This window comes from Melanotaenia boesemani, chromosome 14 (assembly GCF_017639745.1).
Source record: "Melanotaenia boesemani isolate fMelBoe1 chromosome 14, fMelBoe1.pri, whole genome shotgun sequence".
Lineage (NCBI taxonomy): Eukaryota > Metazoa > Chordata > Actinopteri > Atheriniformes > Melanotaeniidae > Melanotaenia > Melanotaenia boesemani.
The window spans coordinates 6,646,128-6,672,306 of NC_055695.1; the positions used below are offsets into that span (position 1 = coordinate 6,646,128).

Genomic DNA, 26,179 nt, shown 5'->3' on the forward strand with positions numbered 1-26,179 from the left:
TGCGGCATACGATTGAACTCCCAGAAAACCTAATGGGGTGACAAAGGCCGTCTTTGGTTGTCAGCCTCTTCAACCTCAATCTGGTAATAGCCTGACTTAAGGTCGAGAACTGAGAACCACTTAGATCCTGTCAGTGCTGAAAAGGTATCTTCGAGTTTTGGAAGAGCATACGCATCCTTTACCGTTTGCAAATTAAGCTTGCGATAGTCGATACACAAGCGAACATCATTGTTGCGCTTTCTCACAACAACAATGGGAGAGGAAAAGGGAGATTCTGATTCCCTTATAACACCAGTGTCAAGCAACTCTTGCAGGTGTCTCCTCACAGCCTCAATGTCCTGAGGATGTATGGGTCTTGCACGATGTTTGAAGGGAGCTTCATCATTGAGTTTAATGTGATGCTTCACCTTGTCAGTGCACCCAAAATCCAAATCATGGTGAGCAAAAACCTCAGGTATCTCATTTAGTTTTTTAGAGATGCGCTCTTTCCACTCTGTAGCAATAGGAGAGTCTCCAAAGTTAAACCTCAAGCCTGATGTTGCATGGCTTTCAGCATTGACCGTGGCAGTCACATTGTGTTGTTGCAAGATGCTATTGAGCGCCTCAAGCTCAGCAACAACACAATTGGGTGAGATTGTGATGTTTTGATCAGATTCATTTCTTATCACGACAGGTATCTTTTGGTGCGTGCTTGCTGGAAGAGTAATGAGGCAACTTGTTACACAAAGGCCACCAGGCAATGATGACTGGGAAGGATGCCCCACAATAGCCCATTTATCTGTGCATGGGCTAATTAGGTTAGCCGAACCCTCCAGAACAACAGTCTGTCCTGCGGAAACCACAGCAGGAATGCTTCCAAGCATTCTGACTAAGCCAATGTTGCCATCCTTGCTCTGCTTGTGTCTCAGTTCAAGTGTGTTGAGCACTGCCCTATAGCCATAGGGGAAAGGTAAGTGATTTGGAGTCTTAATTTCCAAATACTTTTCATACAAAGTGTCAAGTGTATTTGTTCCTATTAACACAGGTGACTGGACACCTGGGTGTACATCAGGAACGATAAGTGCAAGGGTAAGTATGTCAATGTCAGTTCCAAGGAAATCCTTGGGAAAGGTGATCAACACCTCTAGATAACCTAGATAAGGAACAGGCTGACCTGCCGCACCTTCAACCTCCAACAGGTCATGAAGGGGTTTTATATCTTGTCCAGAGAGGTTTTGTCTGTAAAATGACTCTGGAATTGTGGTTACTTGTGAACCTGTATCCAGTAAACAGTTACATTCCATACCGGCTACTTTGGCCGTGGCTGTACATTTAGATCCTACTAAACCTTTCGGAAGTTTGCATGCAGATTTATTTAACTGTGACCGTCCAAGGTTAGCATGCTGGTCATGTTTTTTCTTCCTGGGACATTCTTGTTCAGCTGTAGTCTCCATTTGCCCCTCAATAGAGACCATTTCTAGTTTAACTGGGTGGCAGCAGCTGTGGGATTTTCAATGTCCCATTTCTGCTGTCTTTCTTTTAACAGCTTACGTTTCTCTGCAACTAAAATGGGATCTGGGTCTTGATCGCAGTTAGGTTTGATGTGCCCATCCTCACCACATCGGAAGCAGTACCAAGGTTTTGGTCTAGAAGTTTGACTTTTTTGTGTCTGCTGCCCAAGGTCTTTGGTCAGTTTGGGACGACTCTGGTTGGTAAAGGGTTTGCTACTGGGAGCTTTCTTTGAGTTGGGTGTCTCTCTTTTCTGTTGTTTCACGGTTAGCACAGCCAACTGGCTCTTGAAGCTCTGCAACTTGCTTACTCAGTTGCTGTGTAAGTGCATTGAGTGAGGCACATGCACCTTTTTCCTCATCACAGCTGTTTACAGTCTGTGCATTAACGGTGGCTTTCTGCTTGGAGTTGCCCAAATACTGTTTCATGCGCAAAGCTTTGGCTGTATGCCGATCTTCCTCAGTGCGCAGCAGTAAAAGCAGTTCAGCAAATGATGGTGGGTTTGCTTTTTTTTTGTTTTAACTGGAGTTCAGCAAGGAGGGAATTATCCCAGCATCCTCTGCAAAACTGAGTGAGAAGATGTTTTGTCAACATCATTACTTGAAACTCCACCTCTTTTAAGAGCTAGGTTTAAACCTACCTGCAAACGCTGCAGGTATGCAGATGGCTTCTCACCAGCATCTTGAAAGGTACCCAAGAATTTGGCATAGAGCTCATCACCATCTTGAACAGTTCCAAAAGCAGAGTCTAACAACTCCAAATATGCAACTGGCAAGCTGGTGGGGCTCAAGTGTTTCACGATATCAGGCCGCAGGAGGCAAAAGGCTCTCAAGAATCCTCCTGGAGCGCTGCACATCTGATACAGTGGGATCAGTCAGAATCAGCTCAACATTAGAGCGCCAAGTGTCAAAGTCTGTTTCTTGTGCGGGTCTGGGAATTTTCCCGAGAATGCACGAAGTCTTAGTGGTGTCTGTGTATGCAATGCACTTTCATCCCTTTTCACTATATGTTCAACGACAACTCGTTGCACTTCGGGAGGTGTAAAGTCAAGCACGGTCCTTGAAGGAATGTCAGGTAGTTGCAACCTCTGAGCTGAGGGCACTGATCTGTCTGCCCTGATTCCACCCAATTTCACTTGAGGCTGGTCTGTATTAAACTGGCTAAGGCGTCCCCAACAACTACCTCAGGAGTTAGGGGAACTGGATCATCCACCTTATGTCCAGAAGGAGTCATGTCAGAGATAGAATCACTGATGTGGGTCATCATGTCTCTAAGGACCTCAGCATAATCCCTCCCAGTAAGTTTAGCAAGCTCTTTCAACTCATTAAGGTATGTCTTGGTGGTAGTGTTCCCTTTGGTCTGTGTATAAACACTGGCTAATGATTGTACATGGTAGGTAGCCTCACCACTCTTAGCCACGTGGCTGTAAGGCAAGTGTGATGCTAGAGCCTCAACAGAAATCCCTGTGTTATACTCTATGATGGAATCATGAAAAAACTCTGAAGTATCATCATCTACTGATAGGATTCTATTAATAGATCCATACTGCTTCAGGAAATCTACAACTTCCTCATCCTGGTCTTCCCCAGTTAACCCACTAACTAATGCAACATTTGGGATTTTGATGCTGTGCTTCTGGATTATGTCCATTTTCCTCTTATTCCTGATGTCCTCAAATATTGCAAACAAATCCTCCACCTCCTGGCTGGCTCGCCAAAAATTTTATGTAGCACTTGTCTCCTGATATAATAATAATTTACTGTTAATAATGTGAATGATGTATACTGGGAGACTGACTTAACTTTGGGCCCTGTTTGGAAGGTTCTCGACTCAACTGAGAGGTAGAGGTCTTTTGCAATAATTAAGAAACACACCTGAAGCACAAAATGGTTAACAGGTACCTTGTATTACCATGTACAACATAAACATGACAGAAATGAAATGAAAAGTCACTTGTTTACAAGTGTTGAGGTTCACATAAAGGAGATATAGTTAGAAAAAAACTACTTTCCTCATAAGAAATGAGCGATGAGTAATTTTCCCAACCCGAGTGCACTCGTATTTAAGTTCCTTATCCAAATTCTGTAAATACTGGATCCAGATTAGGGCTAATATGATAACAAATCAAACAAACCAGTTCAATAGTTAGAGCCCTATATTCACACAATCAATTAATCACATTCATCACTAGCAGAACAACCAGATAACATTACACTCACATCTGGACAGTTGGAGTCCTTCCACAGCACAGGCAGTGTGGATATCAACTTGGGAAAGACAAAAGGGTGTCTTTTGGGGTCAATAGTCAAGTCAAATAAAATAACAACAAGTCAGTCCTTAAGGTGAACGCTGTGCACGTGTTGTGAGTTCACGTTATGGTGGGTTCTGGCTGATAGTTTGTGGTGTTCTTATCCTACCACCATAACCTTGAGGAAAGTGAGGATATCCTTGTATGGTGGAGGATGCAAGCAGCTTCTCAAGACCAATCCTTCAACAGGTGCGAGGATCAGGCAGTCTCATCTGGGTTGGCTCGCCATCGATGCTTCAACTCAAACCCAAAAACCTGGCCAATTCGGGAGTTTAACTCTCATGAACGCCGTTCAGAAAGCAGGAACGTTAACAGCTCGATCAGCTCAGCATACCAGCTCACACAAGCAGCGTGTCACCATCGTCTGTCCGTTGTTTCTCAGCAGAGGCTGCTCACAGTCCCTACAAGTGCTCTGATTGGGTAAAGCACGGCTGAGCAAGCAGCAAGCTCTGCTCTGATTGGCTGAGGCACATTTTCACTTCAACCCTTTATCACCTGGGTTACAATTGGAATACATTAAGGTTTAGTGATCCCAGTTGCAGCAACTATGATGTAAAATCATTAAGAACTAAATCTAAGCAGAAGGGCCCCACATGGTGACGGATGAGAAATCAGGTGTGTAAGGAAGCCAAAAGTGTTCCAGGGTTTCTGGTTCACGTGGGCCCCATGAAGAACAAGACTGGACACGAGTATGTATGATGTTAGTTTTCTCAACGCCTTCCTATCTCAAGAACATAGAGAAAATGCTGCTAAATTGGTTTTGAACCACATTATTCCATTACCTGCATGCTGGCATTAATGGTGCTTGGATCCTCATTAGGCTGCTCTGTGGAGGACAACACAGTCTCAGCTGTCCCTGCAGAGGTCTGCATCTTTGTCATCTGGAATTTACACAAGAATTAACAGCAAATTAAGGACCACTGATACAATATTTACAATTTACTACTGGTCAAAGTTCACTCAGCTGAAAACCAGTATCTCCAACAGCATTTAAGATTGAAATCAGGACATTTTACAAAGTTTCATGCAGGTTTAGGCTGGGTCACAGCAACTACAGGTGTATACCGTCCACCATGTTAGAGATACCTTCATAATAATGAAGCAAATCAGGACGTATTCAGCCATCATTGGAATACATTAAGGTTTAGTGATCCCAGTTGCAGCAACTATGATGTAAAATCATCAAGAACTAAATCTAAGCGGAAGGGCCCCACATGGTGACGGATGAGAAATCAGGTGTGTAAGGAAGCCAAAAGTGTTCCAGGGTTTCTGGTTCACGTGGGCCCCATGAAGAACAAGACTGGACACGAGTATGTATGATGTTAGTTTTCTCAATGCCTTCCTATCTCAAGAACATAGAGAAAATGCAGCTAAATAGGTTTTGAACCACATTATTCCATTACCTGCATGCTGGCATTAATGGTGCTTGGATCCTCATTAGGCTGCTCTGTGGAGGACAACACAGTCTCAGCTGTCCCTGCAGAGGTCTGCATCTTTGTCATCTGGAATTTACACAAGAATTAACAGCAAATTAAGGACCACTGATACCATATTTACAATTTACTACTGGTCAAAGTTCACTCAGCTGAAAACCAGTATCTCCAACAGCATTTAAGATTGAAATCAGGACATTTTACAAAGTTTCATGCAGGTTTAGGCTGGGTCACAGCAACTTACAGGTGTATACCGTCCACCATGTTAGAGATACCTTCATAATAATGAAGCAAATCAGGACGTATTCAGCCATCATTGGAATACATTAAGGTTTAGTGATCCCAGTTGCAGCAACTATGATGTAAAATCATTAAGAACTAAATCTAAGCAGAAGGGCCCCACATGGTGACGGATGAGAAATCAGGTGTGTAAGGAAGCCAAAAGTGTTCCAGGGTTTCTGGTTCACGTGGGCCCCATGAAGAACAAGACTGGACACGAGTATGTATGATGTTAGTTTTCTCAACGCCTTCCTATCTCAAGAACATAGAGAAAATGCTGCTAAATTGGTTTTGAACCACATTATTCCATTACCTGCATGCTGGCGTTAATGGTGCTTGGATCCTCATTAGGCTGCTCTGTGGAGGACAACACAGTCTCAGCTGTCCCTGCAGAGGTCTGCATCTTTGTCATCTGGAATTTACACAAGAATTAACAGCAAATTAAGGACCACTGATACCATATTTACAATTTACTACTGGTCAAAGTTCACTCAGCTGAAAACCAGTATCTCCAACAGCATTTAAGATTGAAATCAGGACATTTTACAAAGTTTCATGCAGGTTTAGGCTGGGTCACAGCAACTTACAGGTGTATACCGTCCATCATGTTAGAGATACCTTCATAATAATGAAGCAAATCAGGACGTATTCAGCCATCATTGGAATACATTAAGGTTTAGTGATCCCAGTTGCAGCAACTATGATGTAAAATCATCAAGAATTAAATCTAAGCGGAAGGGCCCCACATGGTGACGGATGAGAAATCAGGTGTGTAAGGAAGCCAAAAGTGTTCCAGGGTTTCTGGTTCACGTGGGCCCCATGAAGAACAAGACTGGACACGAGTATGTATGATGTTAGTTTTCTCAACGCCTTCCTATCTCAAGAACATAGAGAAAATGCTGCTAAATTGGTTTTGAACCACATTATTCCATTACCTGCATGCTGGCGTTAATGGTGCTTGGATCCTCATTAGGCTGCTCTGTGGAGGACAACACAGTCTCAGCTGTCCCTGCAGAGGTCTGCATCTTTGTCATCTGGAATTTACACAAGAATTAACAGCAAATTAAGGACCACTGATACAATATTTACAATTTACTACTGGTCAAAGTTCACTCAGCTGAAAACCAGTATCTCCAACAGCATTTAAGATTGAAATCAGGACATTTTACAAAGTTTCATGCAGGTTTAGGCTGGGTCACAGCAAACTTACAGGTGTATACCGTCCACCATGTTAGAGATACCTTCATAATAATGAAGCAAATCAGGACGTATTCAGCCATCATTGGAATACATTAAGGTTTAGTGATCCCAGTTGCAGCAACTATGATGTAAAATCATTAAGAACTAAATCTAAGCAGAAGGGCCCCACATGGTGACGGATGAGAAATCAGGTGTGTAAGGAAGCCAAAAGTGTTCCAGGGTTTCTGGTTCACGTGGGCCCCATGAAGAACAAGACTGGACACGAGTATGTATGATGTTAGTTTTCTCAACGCCTTCCTATCTCAAGAACATAGAGAAAATGCTGCTAAATTGGTTTTGAACCACATTATTCCATTACCTGCATGCTGGCATTAATGGTGCTTGGATCCTCATTAGGCTGCTCTGTGGAGGACAACACAGTCTCAGCTGTCCCTGCAGAGGTCTGCATCTTTGTCATCTGGAATTTACACAAGAATTAACAGCAAATTAGGGACCACTGATACCATATTTACAATTTACTACTGGTCAAAGTTCACTCAGCTGAAAACCAGTATCTCCAACAGCATTTAAGATTGAAATCAGGACATTTTACAAAGTTTCATGCAGGTTTAGGCTGGGTCACAGCAACTTACAGGTGTATACCGTCCATCATGTTAGAGATACCTTCATAATAATGAAGCAAATCAGGACGTATTCAGCCATCATTGGAATACATTAAGGTTTAGTGATCCCAGTTGCAGCAACTATGATGTAAAATCATCAAGAATTAAATCTAAGCGGAAGGGCCCCACATGGTGACGGATGAGAAATCAGGTGTGTAAGGAAGCCAAAAGTGTTCCAGGGTTTCTGGTTCACGTGGGCCCCATGAAGAACAAGACTGGACACGAGTATGTATGATGTTAGTTTTCTCAATGCCTTCCTATCTCAAGAACATAGAGAAAATGCTGCTAAATTGGTTTTGAACCACATTATTCCATTACCTGCATGCTGGCATTAATGGTGCTTGGATCCTCATTAGGCTGCTCTGTGGAGGACAACACAGTCTCAGCTGTCCCTGCAGAGGTCTGCATCTTTGTCATCTGGAATTTACACAAGAATTAACAGCAAATTAAGGACCACTGATACCATATTTACAATTTACTACTGGTCAAAGTTCACTCAGCTGAAAACCAGTATCTCCAACAGCATTTAAGATTGAAATCAGGACATTTTACAAAGTTTCATGCAGGTTTAGGCTGGGTCACAGCAACTTACAGGTGTATACCGTCCACCATGTTAGAGATACCTTCATAATAATGAAGCAAATCAGGACGTATTCAGCCATCATTGGAATACATTAAGGTTTAGTGATCCCAGTTGCAGCAACTATGATGTAAAATCATTAAGAACTAAATCTAAGCAGAAGGGCCCCACATGGTGACGGATGAGAAATCAGGTGTGTAAGGAAGCCAAAAGTGTTCCAGGGTTTCTGGTTCACGTGGGCCCCATGAAGAACAAGACTGGACACGAGTATGTATGATGTTAGTTTTCTCAACGCCTTCCTATCTCAAGAACATAGAGAAAATGCTGCTAAATTGGTTTTGAACCACATTATTCCATTACCTGCATGCTGGCATTAATGGTGCTTGGATCCTCATTAGGCTGCTCTGTGGAGGACAACACAGTCTCAGCTGTCCCTGCAGAGGTCTGCATCTTTGTCATCTGGAATTTACACAAGAATTAACAGCAAATTAAGGACCACTGATACCATATTTACAATTTACTACTGGTCAAAGTTCACTCAGCTGAAAACCAGTATCTCCAACAGCATTTAAGATTGAAATCAGGACATTTTACAAAGTTTCATGCAGGTTTAGGCTGGGTCACAGCAACTTACAGGTGTATACCGTCCACCATGTTAGAGATACCTTCATAATAATGAAGCAAATCAGGACGTATTCAGCCATCATTGGAATACATTAAGGTTTAGTGATCCCAGTTGCAGCAACTATGATGTAAAAAATCAAGAATTAAATCTAAGCGGAAGGGCCCCACATGGTGACGGATGAGAAATCAGGTGTGTAAGGAAGCCAAAAGTGTTCCAGGGTTTCTGGTTCACGTGGGCCCCATGAAGAACAAGACTGGACACGAGTATGTATGATGTTAGTTTTCTCAACGCCTTCCTATCTCAAGAACATAGAGAAAATGCAGCTAAATAGGTTTTGAACCACATTATTCCATTACCTGCATGCTGGCATTAATGGTGCTTGGATCCTCATTAGGCTGCTCTGTGGAGGACAACACAGTCTCAGCTGTCCCTGCAGAGGTCTGCATCTTTGTCATCTGGAATTTACACAAGAATTAACAGCAAATTAAGGACCACTGATACCATATTTACAATTTACTACTGGTCAAAGTTCACTCAGCTGAAAACCAGTATCTCCAACAGCATTTAAGATTGAAATCAGGACATTTTACAAAGTTTCATGCAGGTTTAGGCTGGGTCACAGCAACTTACAGGTGTATACCGTCCACCATGTTAGAGATACCTTCATAATAATGAAGCAAATCAGGACGTATTCAGCCATCATTGGAATACATTAAGGTTTAGTGATCCCAGTTGCAGCAACTATGATGTAAAATCATTAAGAACTAAATCTAAGCAGAAGGGCCCCACATGGTGACGGATGAGAAATCAGGTGTGTATGGAAGCCAAAAGTGTTCCAGGGTTTCTGGTTCACGTGGGCCCCATGAAGAACAAGACTGGACACGAGTATGTATGATGTTAGTTTTCTCAATGCCTTCCTATCTCAAGAACATAGAGAAAATGCTGCTAAATTGGTTTTGAACCACATTATTCCATTACCTGCATGCTGGCATTAATGGTGCTTGGATCCTCATTAGGCTGCTCTGTGGAGGACAACACAGTCTCAGCTGTCCCTGCAGAGGTCTGCATCTTTGTCATCTGGAATTTACACAAGAATTAACAGCAAATTAGGGACCACTGATACCATATTTACAATTTACTACTGGTCAAAGTTCACTCAGCTGAAAACCAGTATCTCCAACAGCATTTAAGATTGAAATCAGGACATTTTACAAAGTTTCATGCAGGTTTAGGCTGGGTCACAGCAACTTACAGGTGTATACCGTCCATCATGTTAGAGATACCTTCATAATAATGAAGCAAATCAGGACGTATTCAGCCATCATTGGAATACATTAAGGTTTAGTGATCCCAGTTGCAGCAACTATGATGTAAAAAATCAAGAATTAAATCTAAGCGGAAGGGCCCCACACGGTGACGAATGAGAAATCAGGTGTGTAAGGAAGCCAAAAGTGTTCCAGGGTTTCTGGTTCACGTGGGCCCCATGAAGAACAAGACTGGACACGAGTATGTATGATGTTAGTTTTCTCAACGCCTTCCTATCTCAAGAACATAGAGAAAATGCAGCTAAATAGGTTTTGAACCACATTATTCCATTACCTGCATGCTGGCATTAATGGTGCTTGGATCCTCATTAGGCTGCTCTGTGGAGGACAACACAGTCTCAGCTGTCCCTGCAGAGGTCTGCATCTTTGTCATCTGGAATTTACACAAGAATTAACAGCAAATTAAGGACCACTGATACCATATTTACAATTTACTACTGGTCAAAGTTCACTCAGCTGAAAACCAGTATCTCCAACAGCATTTAAGATTGAAATCAGGACATTTTACAAAGTTTCATGCAGGTTTAGGCTGGGTCACAGCAACTTACAGGTGTATACCGTCCACCATGTTAGAGATACCTTCATAATAATGAAGCAAATCAGGACGTATTCAGCCATCATTGGAATACATTAAGGTTTAGTGATCCCAGTTGCAGCAACTATGATGTAAAATCATTAAGAACTAAATCTAAGCAGAAGGGCCCCACATGGTGACGAATGAGAAATCAGGTGTGTAAGGAAGCCAAAAGTGTTCCAGGGTTTCTGGTTCACGTGGGCCCCATGAAGAACAAGACTGGACACGAGTATGTATGATGTTAGTTTTTTCAATGCCTTCCTATCTCAAGAACATAGAGAAAATGCTGCTAAATTGGTTTTGAACCACATTATTCCATTACCTGCATGCTGGCATTAATGGTGCTTGGATCCTCATTAGGCTGCTCTGTGGAGGACAACACAGTCTCAGCTGTCCCTGCAGAGGTCTGCATCTTTGTCATCTGGAATTTACACAAGAATTAACAGCAAATTAAGGACCACTGATACAATATTTACAATTTACTACTGGTCAAAGTTCACTCAGCTGAAAACCAGTATCTCCAACAGCATTTAAGATTGAAATCAGGACATTTTACAAAGTTTCATGCAGGTTTAGGCTGGGTCACAGCAACTTACAGGTGTATACCGTCCACCATGTTAGAGATACCTTCATAATAATGAAGCAAATCAGGACGTATTCAGCCATCATTGGAATACATTAAGGTTTAGTGATCCCAGTTGCAGCAACTATGATGTAAAATCATTAAGAACTAAATCTAAGCAGAAGGGCCCCACATGGTGACGGATGAGAAATCAGGTGTGTAAGGAAGCCAAAAGTGTTCCAGGGTTTCTGGTTCACGTGGGCCCCATGAAGAACAAGACTGGACACGAGTATGTATGATGTTAGTTTTCTCAACGCCTTCCTATCTCAAGAACATAGAGAAAATGCTGCTAAATTGGTTTTGAACCACATTATTCCATTACCTGCATGCTGGCATTAATGGTGCTTGGATCCTCATTAGGCTGCTCTGTGGAGGACAACACAGTCTCAGCTGTCCCTGCAGAGGTCTGCATCTTTGTCATCTGGAATTTACACAAGAATTAACAGTAAATTAGGGACCACTGATACCATATTTACAATTTACTACTGGTCAAAGTTCACTCAGCTGAAAACCAGTATCTCCAACAGCATTTAAGATTGAAATCAGGACATTTTACAAAGTTTCATGCAGGTTTAGGCTGGGTCACAGCAACTTACAGGTGTATACCGTCCATCATGTTAGAGATACCTTCATAATAATGAAGCAAATCAGGACGTATTCAGCCATCATTGGAATACATTAAGGTTTAGTGATCCCAGTTGCAGCAACTATGATGTAAAATCATCAAGAATTAAATCTAAGCGGAAGGGCCCCACATGGTGACGGATGAGAAATCAGGTGTGTAAGGAAGCCAAAAGTGTTCCAGGGTTTCTGGTTCACGTGGGCCCCATGAAGAACAAGACTGGACACGAGTATGTATGATGTTAGTTTTCTCAACGCCTTCCTATCTCAAGAACATAGAGAAAATGCTGCTAAATTGGTTTTGAACCACATTATTCCATTACCTGCATGCTGGCATTAATGGTGCTTGGATCCTCATTAGGCTGCTCTGTGGAGGACAACACAGTCTCAGCTGTCCCTGCAGAGGTCTGCATCTTTGTCATCTGGAATTTACACAAGAATTAACAGCAAATTAAGGACCACTGATACCATATTTACAATTTACTACTGGTCAAAGTTCACTCAGCTGAAAACCAGTATCTCCAACAGCATTTAAGATTGAAATCAGGACATTTTACAAAGTTTCATGCAGGTTTAGGCTGGGTCACAGCAACTTACAGGTGTATACCGTCCACCATGTTAGAGATACCTTCATAATAATGAAGCAAATCAGGACGTATTCAGCCATCATTGGAATACATTAAGGTTTAGTGATCCCAGTTGCAGCAACTATGATGTTAAATCATTAAGAACTAAATCTAAGTGGAAGGGCCCCACATGGTGACGGATGAGAAATCAGGTGTGTAAGGAAGCCAAAAGTGTTCCAGGGTTTCTGGTTCACGTGGGCCCCATGAAGAACAAGACTGGACACGAGTATGTATGATGTTAGTTTTCTCAACGCCTTCCTATCTCAAGAACATAGAGAAAATGCTGCTAAATAGGTTTTGAACCACATTATTCCATTACCTGCATGCTGGCATTAATGGTGCTTGGATCCTCATTAGGCTGCTCTGTGGAGGACAACACAGTCTCAGCTGTCCCTGCAGAGGTCTGCATCTTTGTCATCTGGAATTTACACAAGAATTAACAGCAAATTAAGGACCACTGATACCATATTTACAATTTACTACTGGTCAAAGTTCACTCAGCTGAAAACCAGTATCTCCAACAGCATTTAAGATTGAAATCAGGACATTTTACAAAGTTTCATGCAGGTTTAGGCTGGGTCACAGCAACTTACAGGTGTATACCGTCCATCATGTTAGAGATACCTTCATAATAATGAAGCAAATCAGGACGTATTCAGCCATCATTGGAATACATTAAGGTTTAGTGATCCCAGTTGCAGCAACTATGATGTAAAAAATCAAGAATTAAATCTAAGCGGAAGGGCCCCACATGGTGACGGATGAGAAATCAGGTGTGTAAGGAAGCCAAAAGTGTTCCAGGGTTTCTGGTTCACGTGGGCCCCATGAAGAACAAGACTGGACACGAGTATGTATGATGTTAGTTTTCTCAACGCCTTCCTATCTCAAGAACATAGAGAAAATGCAGCTAAATAGGTTTTGAACCACATTATTCCATTACCTGCATGCTGGCATTAATGGTGCTTGGATCCTCATTAGGCTGCTCTGTGGAGGACAACACAGTCTCAGCTGTCCCTGCAGAGGTCTGCATCTTTGTCATCTGGAATTTAAATCCACAACAAGAACACATGTAGTAATCAAAAAATGAATACAAGATATTTTGTGAGGTTGAAAAACTGGAAAACATGCAATCATACATGCTCGACTCATCCACTCACTTTTTTACGCCATGGCCATTTAGAATCCCCATAGTTGTAATTAATTTCAGTCCCTACTTCTATTTTCACTACAGAAAACAGGCACAAATGTGGTCTTCCATTCACCACAATTTTTTTCATGGTGCAGTTTGGAGATCTGTGGTTGTCATTAACCAATCTTCCAAGGGATTTATCCTCTTTGGATGCATCAATACTAAAGCAGTATAAAATGTAAAAGGAAAACAGTTAAGAACAACTGATGTACAACTTTCTACTCAAATATCAAACCTTACACTGTAAAGAAATAATTTCAAATATAAAATATACATTACTCATGTCTACTTAAACTTTATTATGTGATAGCATGAAGACACAAGATAAAGCTCTCTTGTTACTCCAAAATGTCAACACAAATCAGTAATACTTTCAAGGAAAAACTGAAATGGATTTATTAGAATAAATTAATACACCTGACCCAGCATGTGTATTTAAATGATTTGATGAGTTTTTATTCCATAATCAGGTACTAAAAATTTTGATTTCAGGCTTAAATGAAAATCACATGAAAATCTACAAACCCCCAGCCCAAAGGAAAAAAAACACAAACATAAAAATAAGAAAACCACAACTGTTACATGCTTACCACCACCGACGATTCTGCCATTCAAATTCAAAGAGAAATGTACTCTCTCTCTCTGAGTAACATCTGGACCGGCATTCCTCCACAGATATTAGCTCACCTCTGTACTCCAAGACAAAGGTGCCTGGTTCAATGGGCTGGGCAGCGAATACTCCTCTTCCTAAAAGATTAAAAGATTTTAAAAGATTTTAGATTAAGATGTGATCAAGAAAGCATTGACTTATCCTTATCTGTAACATATATATATGCTAAAAATGTCCAGCTGTTACTGTCCTGCATGTTGTAGATGTTCCCCGATCCAACACACCTAATTCAAATTACACAGATTTTCTTCAACGCTTGTTAAGATTTGTACAAGTCTGTTAATAACCCATTAATCTAAACCGAAAATGTTTTGGAAAGCAGTCCTAAAATACTGGTACTTGATTTTCCTTAAAAAAAAAAAAAACTCTTGCCAATTACACACGGCATAACCGTGACAAAAATAAGGATTTAAAACATTTCTTTTACAACAAACACTGGAGCAGGAAATTCAGTCTCACACAATACCCACCAAACACACACACACCCACAAAGGCCTTTCTACACCTTACCTTTGCAACTATCGATAAATCTTTCTATAAACCCTGGCTTGTCCGTAGAAGACTGTATGTATAACTTTGCCTCCTCAGTAGGATGAATCCTTTTCTTCCTTTTTATCATTATGGCTCTGAAAAAGAGAATTCTAATGTGATTACAGAGAAAACATCATTCACTAATCAATCCAAAGATTCACTTTTAAAACTAATGATTTTATTTATTAATGCAGCAACTGTCTAAACCTATGGTACACAATGCTTTCCACAAGATAGCATAACTACAGTCATGCAGCTTCATGACAACTAGATTAATTTCCTGAACTGTAAATACTGATGAAGAAATGCAGTAACTTTGTTAATCTAAAGATGTAAAATATTTGTCTATCCTTTAGGCAGTTCAGCTGTCACACATTCTCAACTGAAATGAAGAGCAGACTAATCATTACAGGACAGCCATATTCATCATAGCTCTTATTTTAATGAACTGTTATCAAAAGTCTGATTTGTTTACTTTAGGTTAAAGCATGTTTATTCCTGTCTTTTAGCCAGTCAGGGGAAAAAAAAATCCAAACAAGAGTGTAATTGCAGAAATCATAACACTTTTCATACAATATTTATCTATATATATGTAAACTAGGGTTGTCAAGAGATTAAAATTTTCCAATCAGATTAATTTGTAGCAACCCTATTGCTGGTCAGTGTCCCTGCCTGGCCCCCATCTAAACTTTTAGACCTGCCCCTGCATATCTTAAGTATAAATCTTTTCTACCACCTGTCAGCTACTTTATTAGAGAGGGGAGCTTCCCTGATTTAAATCTCAGAATATTGTTAATATTTTCTCTCACGTTTTTAATGGCCCATAAATGATCAGACCTATGTCTCCAACATCTACACAGCACCAATGATTTGGAGATTATGTTTTCTTGTTTCTGTGACAATGACATGGATCTGATTGACATGACACTGATAAATGTTAATCACTTTAGCTAGGAATAAAACCTTTGGATAAATATGTGCCGGTGTGAACCATGAAACGTGAGTTTCCTCCTACTAAGCTGAAAGATAAACACACGCAACAGGTCAATGGTGCCAGCGACAGAAAAGCCGATCAGCTGATTTACAACAGGAGAGGGAGGGGGGAGACGAGGCTGCCGCGGTGTGCAGAGGACCAGAGCAGACCCTCTCACCAGTAAAATGTGGGCGTTAAAGCATCCTCATCATACATGACATTGTTTATAAACGTCTTCGCTATAAAGGCGCTCACATCACTCTCAACTCCTGGCTGTGACTACCAACAAGTTTCTCTGTACAGACGTTACTGCCACTGCTCCACAAAAAGCCAAAAATCTGGCTTTCCTATTTTGTGATCTCCTTAAAACGATGCTATTGAAAATGTGCTGGCTACGGTCGGCCAATAACTTTAAAACTGCAACATACGCTCGGCTGTTACTAACGACTACTTTGGAATGTTTCCACACTACCTGACATGCGTCACTTGTGCAGCCTAATAAATATGACAAGTGGCCCAGAAACTACGAAAATCCACGTTATTTCAAGCCCGCATCTTTAATAGAATGTTTATCGACACAAGGCTGTCATCGGCAGAAAACAAAAACAAACAACAAAAAAAAAAAAAAAGCCTGTCCTACGCCACACGCAACATGGTACATTATGTGCGTTCAATACACTTTATAAACCCATCTTCTTATCAAAGTGTGAACATTAAATCAACTGTTTCTATAAATGCTAGCAAGCTAGTTGTCGGCAAACGGTCCGACAAACTGTCCGACCGTCGAAGGAGCTGACAAAAGTATTTCACGGTGAAAAACTTATTACCAGCCGCCTGTTACTGATATAAGACATACATAAATCAAGCCAACTTACATTTATTGTTTGCTTGGCCTGATTTTGTGGTGATTTTATCCAAGATGTTTAATCAACTGCAGCGTGTGATCAGTACAGCCACGGTGCGTTTAAAGCCCACAGTAACGTGGGGCGAATCAGCGTTGTAAATAACTACGCACTTCTAATTTAATCTGGTCTGGTCTTAAAACTTTTGTTATAAAAATCACAGCAGTTTTTAATGATATTATGAATTTATATCGACCAGTTATTTTAAGAACGTGAGTTTTTAGTTACGTTTTTATGTCTTACATTTCTGACGATAATTAAATACCAATCGCTTACACACAAGCAAGCATATATATATATATATATATATATATATATATATATATATATATATATATATATATATATATATATATATATATTTACTACCTGTGCAACTAACATTAGCAACTAACTAGCAAGCTAATGCTAATGTTACTTGCACATGGGCAAGCATGCTGTAGCAAGCTAGCAGTACATTCTAAAATATCTAAAATGACTAATTATAAGTTACAATTTCTTGTCCCAACGTTAGAAACAGACTACTGGGTTAAAACGACATAGAAAAGAGCCATGTCAAAGTAAAAAAAAAATGCATACATATATATACATATATAATATTTAAATAAGCTTACCATGTGCTGTCATGACGAACTTGCTTGTCGGTGCCAAACAGACCATATCCATATTAGGGAAGTGGAGATCCAGCCCAAATTAGTTGCTGTTTTTACATACAGCCAGTCACGTTCAGTGTTATTTATTGTTAATTGTGACCTTGATCATCATTGGAGGTTTCATCGTCACTCAGTTCAGAACGCGTTCCTATTGGTTCTAATGATACACACTTTCTGAAGTGTGTATACTTGTAGTAACGGCCTCAAGCCTCTGCGATCGCTAGAGAGCACACACAGTTGACACACACATTTCCAGAAACTGTCACCTTGTGGGGAAAGTGAAAAAAAAGCAGGAGGCATGTCAGGGGAGGCTGTTATGCTAGGTTAAATAGCTAATCTTTGTGGGGCCCTGATTTTTGGGCCCCACGAAGCTCTTGGGCCCCACACCGTTGGTGGGCTCCCTGCCTCTGGGCCCCTTACTGTAGCAAATGTAAGTACACACACACACACACACACACACACACACACACACACAAATAAAAAGAACACATGGACAAAGGGGCACTTTGTTCCCCTGCCCTCTCCCCTTTCTGCACTTATATAGTACTTATCAGAGTATGAGTCAAGAAAGGACTGAGAGGCTGTGATGTTTCCTCTTCACTTTATTTTTACATATGTGTGTGTGTGTGTGTGGTTTCCTATAAGGAACAATGTAAACAAAAATAAAACACAAATCAAATAAGGTTAGTGATTACAGCATGTAATCTTACTTTTCTCTTATCACATTAATAAACAAACACCAAACAGCCACTACAACACTTCTCATACTGGTAAAGCCACCATCAGTAGTAGTAGTAGTAGCACTCTCTTAACTGTACTGACACCGGAAGTTGTATATGGATGACACAATATGAACATGACACATTTACAACTGAGGTGCAGGCACAGGTGAGCTATGTGGCTAGTTAGCAGGAACAGGGCCGACATGGCCGGTAATTTACGTATTTAAGCTCTGAAGTCTTGTCTACGTTGGGCGACTAATGGAATACTCACTGGCACGTCATCACAAATATAAAAAAAGTTATACAAGAGTTGTACTCATTCATGCACACATAACTTATCCTGGAGCTGGGGCCCTGCAGCAACTTTATCTTACCCTTAAGGCTAGCACACAGGAAAGAGCGACTGATATCTGTGAGCCTGACTTGACTTTTGGAAAATCACATAGTAAGAGTAATTCAGCAGCAACCAGTTTGGCTGAGGCAAAATGTTAGGAGTCCAGCTCTGCATGTTGAAATTTAATGTATGAATTTGAAAAATGTTGAGTAAAGACAAGCCTAGCCTCAGAGAATAATGAGACTGTGGAACGACTTTATTCACACGTGACAGGATGGCTAGACCTACATCTGAAATTTTATAAAGATTGTTGTTACTTGATGTACCCAATGAATTATGAAACATAATAAACAAACATTTTAGCACTGCTGTTGGTGAGAACTGAACAGATTCAACAGTCCTTACAAACATGTATGGTTTCATTTGTGATGCAGGTTGCGCTCTCTTCACACCATCATTTTGCTCACATGTGGTTTGACCTTCATTAACCTCTCATTGACAAGGACTATTTTTTCTGCCTTCTGTCTGAAATGAAATATCCAAAGTATATCTTCACAACTCCAAGGGCAGTATGCATAATCTTCGACTGAAAGGAAAGTTGAGACATGAGATTACAACAGAAGTGTCAGAATCAAGATATGTTTCTTTGTAAGAGTAAATTCATCTGGAACACTGTAAAAAATTTAAATAGTTATGTCCTAAAAGAAAACCACGTAAAGTTTAATGGAACCATTGCAAAAGCCAAAGCTAAAAAAGTGAACCTGAACAGTTTTACAGATGTTTTAATGGAGGTGTTACACTGGTAAATATCTCAGGAATCCATGTGTTAAAGACTGACATCTCTATTCATCATCATTCAGGAGAATCGAGGGACAGCCCCACATTCAACTCAGAAACACCATGAGGATCCAGGAAGAGGTGATAGGAAGAGTGAATACTTCACTATAAAATCCCTTTCATCTCCTTGGAAACTAGCAGGACCTTCATGAATCATTTCAAAGGCAGAGTCATAAGAAAACACATTAGCAGAATTGTTAAGGTGGAATATATTTTCCTAAAGTAAGACACACTTCATGACTTTTTTTTTCTTTTTTTTTTTTTTTTTGGTTTGGTTGCTAGCTCAGAGTTTTTGTCCCAAAGCGATGAGACAGATATCTTTGTAATCATCAGTCTTTGCTTTCATATGACACCTTGTTTCTGTAGTTTGCTTTAAGTGGAGAAATTAGTAGAAGCTCTAAAGTGGACAGTTCTTTTCTTGTGTGGTTTTATGTTCCTATATACAGGATGCTTATGGTTTGAAGTATGTTTCATTTGGGCGGCAATGCTTGATTATTGGTACGCCACTTGTTAGGACAGGTGCTTTCTAGTGTGTGCAAAGATCTTCTGTACTGCCTGTTATGTTGCCCCTGAACAGAGGCTCTAGTCAACTTGATGTTAAGTGTGATCAAACTTGTTCTTGTTGTTTTATAAATGCAAGTGAACTGTTTTAAATAAAAGTAGAAATAGATTTTGAGGTCAACACTTCTGTCTAAATTCAGTTACAATACATTTGGATCAGTTATGACACTATAACCACTGACAAGTGAACTGAAAATCATAGATTTTCTCATTAATCAATGACAAGTGAAGAATATGTCCTTTGAGTTGGAAGCAGAAAGAAAGGGTAAGGATTGGAGTGACTTTGACAAAGGTTGAATTTTGATGACTGGACTTATAAAGTATCCCCACAACTACATCCCATCTCTCAGTCAACAGTGGTCATGACTTACTAAAAGCAGTCCCAGTGAAGAACACTGATGAACTGACAAAGCTTTGGATCATTGGTGCACATAGAGAACAAATTCTGGCTCTTGTCCAATCCAATGGAAGAGCTACTGAAGCTCAAATTGTGTAAAACATTAATGCTGGGTCAGATAAAATGATATCAGAACACATAGTACATCACAGTTTGTTGCATATGTGGCTATGAAGCCAGAGACTCAGACCCTTTTCTGCCACTTAACCCTTTATTGGGCACATTGGGCAAACTTAATTTGACATACAAAATGACTCTTCATGCTAGTTCATGAAATCATACAACCCCACTGAGTTCTCCACACCAATCATCACGCAACATCTCAGCTGACATCAGGCTTCCACAAAAATATTTGAGAAAACGGTTAGTACTGACAACTTACTTCTGTATAATGGAAAAAATCTTTTCATTACTTCTGTATAACTTTAGTTATTTTAGAAAAAAGTGTTTTAAAGTCTTGTAATGTCATCCAATATTATAATAATATTCTTTGCTTTGGTTGAAATTTTAAATTTCCAAGTATTTTAATGAGTTCCCTATAAAGAGTTAAGCCCATACGATGGCCACACAGCATCAGAACAGGTCCACAGAGCTATAGGCGAAGGTGGGCTGATTTGATTAATGATTTTCCTCTGCATTAGACAAGGTACCCATGATGATGGTAAGATAAGCCTCTGAGAGATAGTACTTTGTGTTAGATATCTGCCTGTGATTCTTTTTTTTTTTTTTTTTTTTTTCTCCAGAGAATCATTCACTAAGGAGAGAGGCAAATTGGTTAAACTATTAAGGAACTCCACTTCCTGATATTCAAACTCCACCCAAATGAAGCTACAGTCTGGCTCTTTTAGTATAACCCAATTACCCTCACACACTTCCACCAGTTTGCTGTCAAATTATGATTTTTGCTAAACAAACAAACACAGAATGTTGCCTTCTTGTTAAGTACATTAAACATCTGTGGCATTATACACCAGCAGCATTCACTGTGTCTCTAAACTGAGAGATGAGCTGGTGCACAGTTTTTGCATGTGTTACAGCAGCAGCAAATTAATTACTTCCAGCTCTTTTTGTTTCACTGTAATCAAACTAAAAGCTTTCTTGCAAAGCAAAGCTGCTGCACCGATTCAGTCGACCATGAAATCCTTATCATCATAGCTCTAAATAATATTTTTACTTTCTGCAAACATTTTTAATGTTGTTCACTTTGTTGAAAAAGAATATTTTAGTAGTCACTTGTGTCAACAAGTGGCATTTGTTGTCAGATTCCCTGCTTTCATGCAGTTTTGTTTTCCATTGCGGATTATGATGATATCTGTAACTGAAGCCAAGACACATCTTCAAAAATTCTGTTACAGCATCGTGAGCTGAAGCCAAACCAGCAAACACATTCCTTATTTTTGGTTTTTGTGACATATTTTAATATCAGCTGTCATGTTCACAACCACCTGCCAAGCCAGAGACTGAATAAAAGTAATTCATATAACACTTTTCAAGGCTTGTTTTTCATTTAAATGCCATAGGTGCAGCCTCACATAACCCAAAACCTTAATGTTTAAACCCTTTCAATTAACCTACCAATAAAGGTCTGCTTCTCATATAATAAGCAATGTTTTTAACATAGGTAACAGCTACTGGGAAATCATAATGCCTTACTGAAATAAACAATGCATCTTTAATGTTTTTAAAACATCATTAAGTTAGATTTCTTTAAATTCCAGAAATGCTCTGGAGGTGCACACAATTCAGTCATTTTTGTTGAAAAATTAAAAACATTTAGAAATGAAACTGAAGCGTTTCCTTTCAGATGTTATGTTACTCTGGAGAGTCACAATATGAAGTGTCTCTGCTTGTTATTCCTTGTTCCTTTCCAGCCCTTGTATGAACACATTCCTCCCAAGCCTGCTTGTTATTTCAGTGTCAGGAACTTGGCAGTTCCAGCTACAGGTGTACAAAATTGCATTTCACTGTCCTTACATCCAAATTATTTCTCGCTCTATTATCCAAATGATTACCATCCAAACTGGGAACTGGAAACGTGTTTTGCTTAGTCATTTGCATTGTTAGACATTTTCCAGAACAAACTGATAGGAATGATATTTTTTAACAGAGAATATCAGCTGATTTTTGTAATTGGTACACCTTCAGCTACGAGAGAGAAGGATTTAATGAGAAAAGGGGTTTGTTTGTTTGTTTTCTTCACGGCTTCTTGCAATAAAAATGTGTATGCTTGTGAAAGAATCACAGAAAATAAGCATGTGTTTATTTGTTCATGTAAGTATTTATTCTTTCCCTTTAGCTCAAGCTTGAAGGCAAACGAGTGAAATTTCATCTTGAAGTGATTTAATTATAGTGATGACTGAGACTTGTGAATGGTTGCCTTGTATGTTGAAATAATCTCTTTTCCATTCCACAGCCCATTTTCCCTAAATATATTATAAGAATAACATATTTTTACTGGTGCTGATTTTAGGCTATAAGCAAACTTCATATGTACGAGTTATGAGCTCTGCAAACATATGCATGCCCCCTATTTCAAAGTGTTTCATTTTAAATGTTAAGATCAATTGAAAATGAAGAAAAAAACCATTAAAAATGTAGCAGAAGTGTTGTTGTATGTCCTCCCTGGCAGCCACTGCTTACAAATGGAAAAATATTTTGATGTTCTCCCCTGCAAATTATCAATTATTTAAGCCTGTCTCTGATGGCTGACTATGACCTTAACTATGTCAGAGATGATACCTAATTACAAGTGAAATAAAGGAAGTGCTGTGGATATGTTGCTTTAAATAGTCTGTTTTGGGAATTAAATGAGAACGGGGCCCCTTTTATCTCCACCAATTCCAAGGCTGACACTTTTATTTAGGCCCCCAGTGCTGTTATCTTGATTTCTGCATTTTGTTTTAATGAAACTCTGTATTTTACACGTTAGTGCACAGCATCAATCATTTCAATTAGGCAAGTGGGATGTGTGGTTAGAGTCTGTGCATCTTCTAGTCCTCAAAGTATGTGTGTGCAAGTAGCAAAGAGACACTTAAAATAAACTCAACTTAAAGAGATTCCTCGTCTTAGTGTCTTTTCTTATATGTATAACATTTGATGCATCGAGGTTTATACTCTATTGCTGTAATTTCTGTAGAAATGCTTCCATTCTCAACCCTTTTACATTTTTTTCCTGCCTTTTTCATTTGCAACTATTTACTAAGGCTGCTCAGCAGATAGCAGAATTGAGCACAACGTGAGACTGTCAGACATGTTTGAAATCTGCAAAGAGCCTTGTCACAATCTGTCCTCTTAGCCATACATCTGATGCTCCAGCAAATCACTCCATCCTCCGCTGAGTCTTCCTTAGCTGCTGGTGCCGATGTGGTCTCGTGAAGGGCTTGTGACGGAGACAGAATCAATTCTGCAGTCTGATTTTTGGGACAAAGAAGGAGGACTGAGGCATGTGTCTGTGTTTTCTTGTGTGACTTTTAAAAGAGATGCAGGAAATGCTGCCAAGCAGATGTCAGAGATAGGACTTAATCTAGCAGCTATTGGAAGTGTTTGCTGCCAACAACTCTGACCACTACATCGTTGGACATGAATAAGGTGGATTTTTTTGAGTGAGTCACTGTTGTAATGTTACGAGGAATTGAGCTAGAGCTGTAATATTTTCAATAGATGTTTGGACAGTTTCTTTTTCTTTTACAACAAATTTTATGTGTGTCCCAAAGAAAATTTTCTTGTGACATGAATATCAAACATAACTGTTTTTTTTTTAATATAGTTCGTCTCATTCAACCAAAAACTGGGGTAAATTCACAGGTTTTGTTTGATTCTGGTTTCTTTTTTTTAACAAACAAATCTGGGTAACACTCCTGTGTATGTTTTAACTGCTGAAACTAGTTGTCCACATAGAAACTGAAGCCAAGTCCATTGTTACAGTCTTGGGCCAGGTCAGTGGCGGCTGATGACAATTTTTTTTAGGGGGGCGCAAATTTTCTTGGAAAGTTGACACTTAAAACTTAGCCACTTTAATTTCAATACAGTTACAGAGTTAGGAAGAAAAGAAAAACGAAGTCTGTGTATGGCACAACGTTTCGGTGGTGCCGACACTTTCAAACAGCAGACAAGGGAAGCAGAAAAAGGCGTTACTCACGGCGCAACCGGCAAGCCAACTCCGTTTTTCATAGTAAGAGCGGGAAAAAGCCCGGGTATAAGCTCTTCCGCGGTCGCCGCTTTGTTGCTGTGCTTGCAGATCAGGCTGGTCAGCCCCGAGCTCCTTTATCCTCTTTTGCTCCTCGAGAGAACATCTTGAAAATGGGTGCTCTTGTAAATATTTTACAGAATTAATTCGCTCGGGTATTCCGGTTCCACTTTCACATGCCATCTTTCTAATCGTACGCTACTACAGACTCGTCTCCAACTCACTCTGCTACTACGGATGTACGTCACACTGGCTTAAAATACAGGAGTGTATAATTGACCATGACATTGTCCAAACACACTGAAGCAACATAATTCAACTATTCTAATTGGCTGACGATGAAAAGTGGGCGTATCCGGGGCGCACCGAGCTGCGCCCCAAGCAGATTTTTAACGAACCAATCAAAACGCAGCCTCCAGTGACGTTTTAGTCAAAAGTTTGAGGCTGACAATAGGGATTCATTTGACCGGCGCCCCCGCAACCAGGAAGTGTTGTTCAATGAAAAATCATTAAAAAGAAACACTGTGTAATGCGCTTAACATGCACAAAAAGCTAAAAAAAAATACATTATTTTACACATATCTTCATCCGAAATTATTCCTAACAGTTTGTTTTTTTTAATTGTGTAGTAACCAGGAATATGGACTCTTTGTAGGTGAGGGCGGCGCCCCAGCGCCCCCTGCTGGCCAGCCGCCACTGGGCCAGGTTATGAGCCACATACGCCATGCTAACAATTAGCTAACTGTGTTACAAGAGCCCCATCTATGGCATTATTTAATGAAGACAATGCTGTCAATTGCAGGTGAAATGACAACTCACAAATACTAAAAGCAACCCTAATTAAAAAAAAAAAAAAAAAAAAAAAAAACTTTGAGAATTCTCTGCTTAGGTACTGTCCAAGTTTCCCTTTCTGCCCTAAAACTCTGCCCAAACTTTATGTATTGTTACCGATATCTATGACATATTTTCAAATCCTTATGTAGATTTGACTAAATGGCATTGCTTGTATATGGGCTAAAACCTTTTACAATTACTCTATTTTATTAACAAAATGACAAGATGAAGCATATCAGTTGTGAGTTTTCACCAAGCCTTGCAACTCCTATTGGTATCACTTACTTTAAACTCGTACAAGTTTTATGGCTTACAGCTTTCCTGATTGTCTCTGATCTCACCACTCTTGTCAACATCATCTCCAGTTGTGGCAACCCCGGATAAATCCATCGCATGCTACGTGTTCATCACTGAGCAGCTGACAGACAAAGTTAGCAACAAGCTGGTAGAAGTAATGTAGCATCCAGCAGCTGAAGAGACAGGCATTTCCCTGAGGAGTTGGTGGAGAGCATAACAGAGCTAAAAGGAGAGGCATCACTGTTATTAGATTAATCTCTTAAGACAAAAAAAGCCTGTAGATTTTGAGGACATCACTTGCTTGCTGCACAGATTTGATCCCTTGGGAGAGACATTGCTGTATAAGTTATATAAAACAGCGTACAGTAAAACAAAGGAATTCCAACAATAGATTGTTAATCTGAGTGGTAGGTCAGCACAAATGATAAATTGACCCAACAGAGTCCCTTTCTTTCTCCCTTTTCCATGCTGACACTACAGCTGTGTCCCAGTTCCACACCCAAATGGAGGCACTACATAATCTGCACATGTTTTGGCAGGTTTTAAAACCACAAGAAGAAAAATAAATGTAATTTGCCATATTTGCATTAATAAGTATGCAGTAATAATAAATACTAATCCACACCCAATATAGAATTCGTATTTGTAGCCTGTATGCCACACTGACAAGGATTAGCGAGCCACATTGTCAGAACCCCCTAATTAAAATTAGTGCCTTACCACTGTTCCCAAATGTGTATCACAAAACAT

At 39.9% G+C, this 26,179-nt stretch overlaps 1 protein-coding gene and 1 long non-coding RNA gene across 8 annotated transcripts in view; both read right to left on the reverse strand.

The window, feature by feature from the left end:
* The window catches only part of LOC121653336, a 26,379-nt gene extending 18,046 nt beyond the window's left edge, over positions 1-8,333 (reverse strand). For 5 of the 7 annotated variants that reach the window (XM_042006737.1, XM_042006740.1, XM_042006743.1 and 2 more), the window contains exon 1: positions 4,579-4,612. In XM_042006737.1, the coding sequence (XP_041862671.1) occupies positions 4,579-4,584 (6 nt within the window). In that variant the 5' untranslated portion in view covers positions 4,585-4,612. Of the gene's footprint in view, positions 1-4,578; positions 4,613-7,066; positions 7,088-8,310 lie in introns of those variants that run through there. The other 2 variants (XM_042006741.1, XM_042006742.1) reach the window with 2 other exon arrangements.
* Positions 8,334-13,342: 5,009 nt separating this feature from the next.
* Positions 13,343-16,694, reverse strand: LOC121653316. Its single transcript, XR_006012781.1, has 5 exons — positions 16,582-16,694; positions 14,713-14,828; positions 14,123-14,279; positions 13,501-13,693; positions 13,343-13,382 (listed from the first exon to the last, which is right to left on the reverse strand). It is a non-coding gene; the product is annotated as an uncharacterized LOC121653316 (long non-coding RNA).
* Between the last annotated feature and the right edge of the window lie 9,485 nt (positions 16,695-26,179).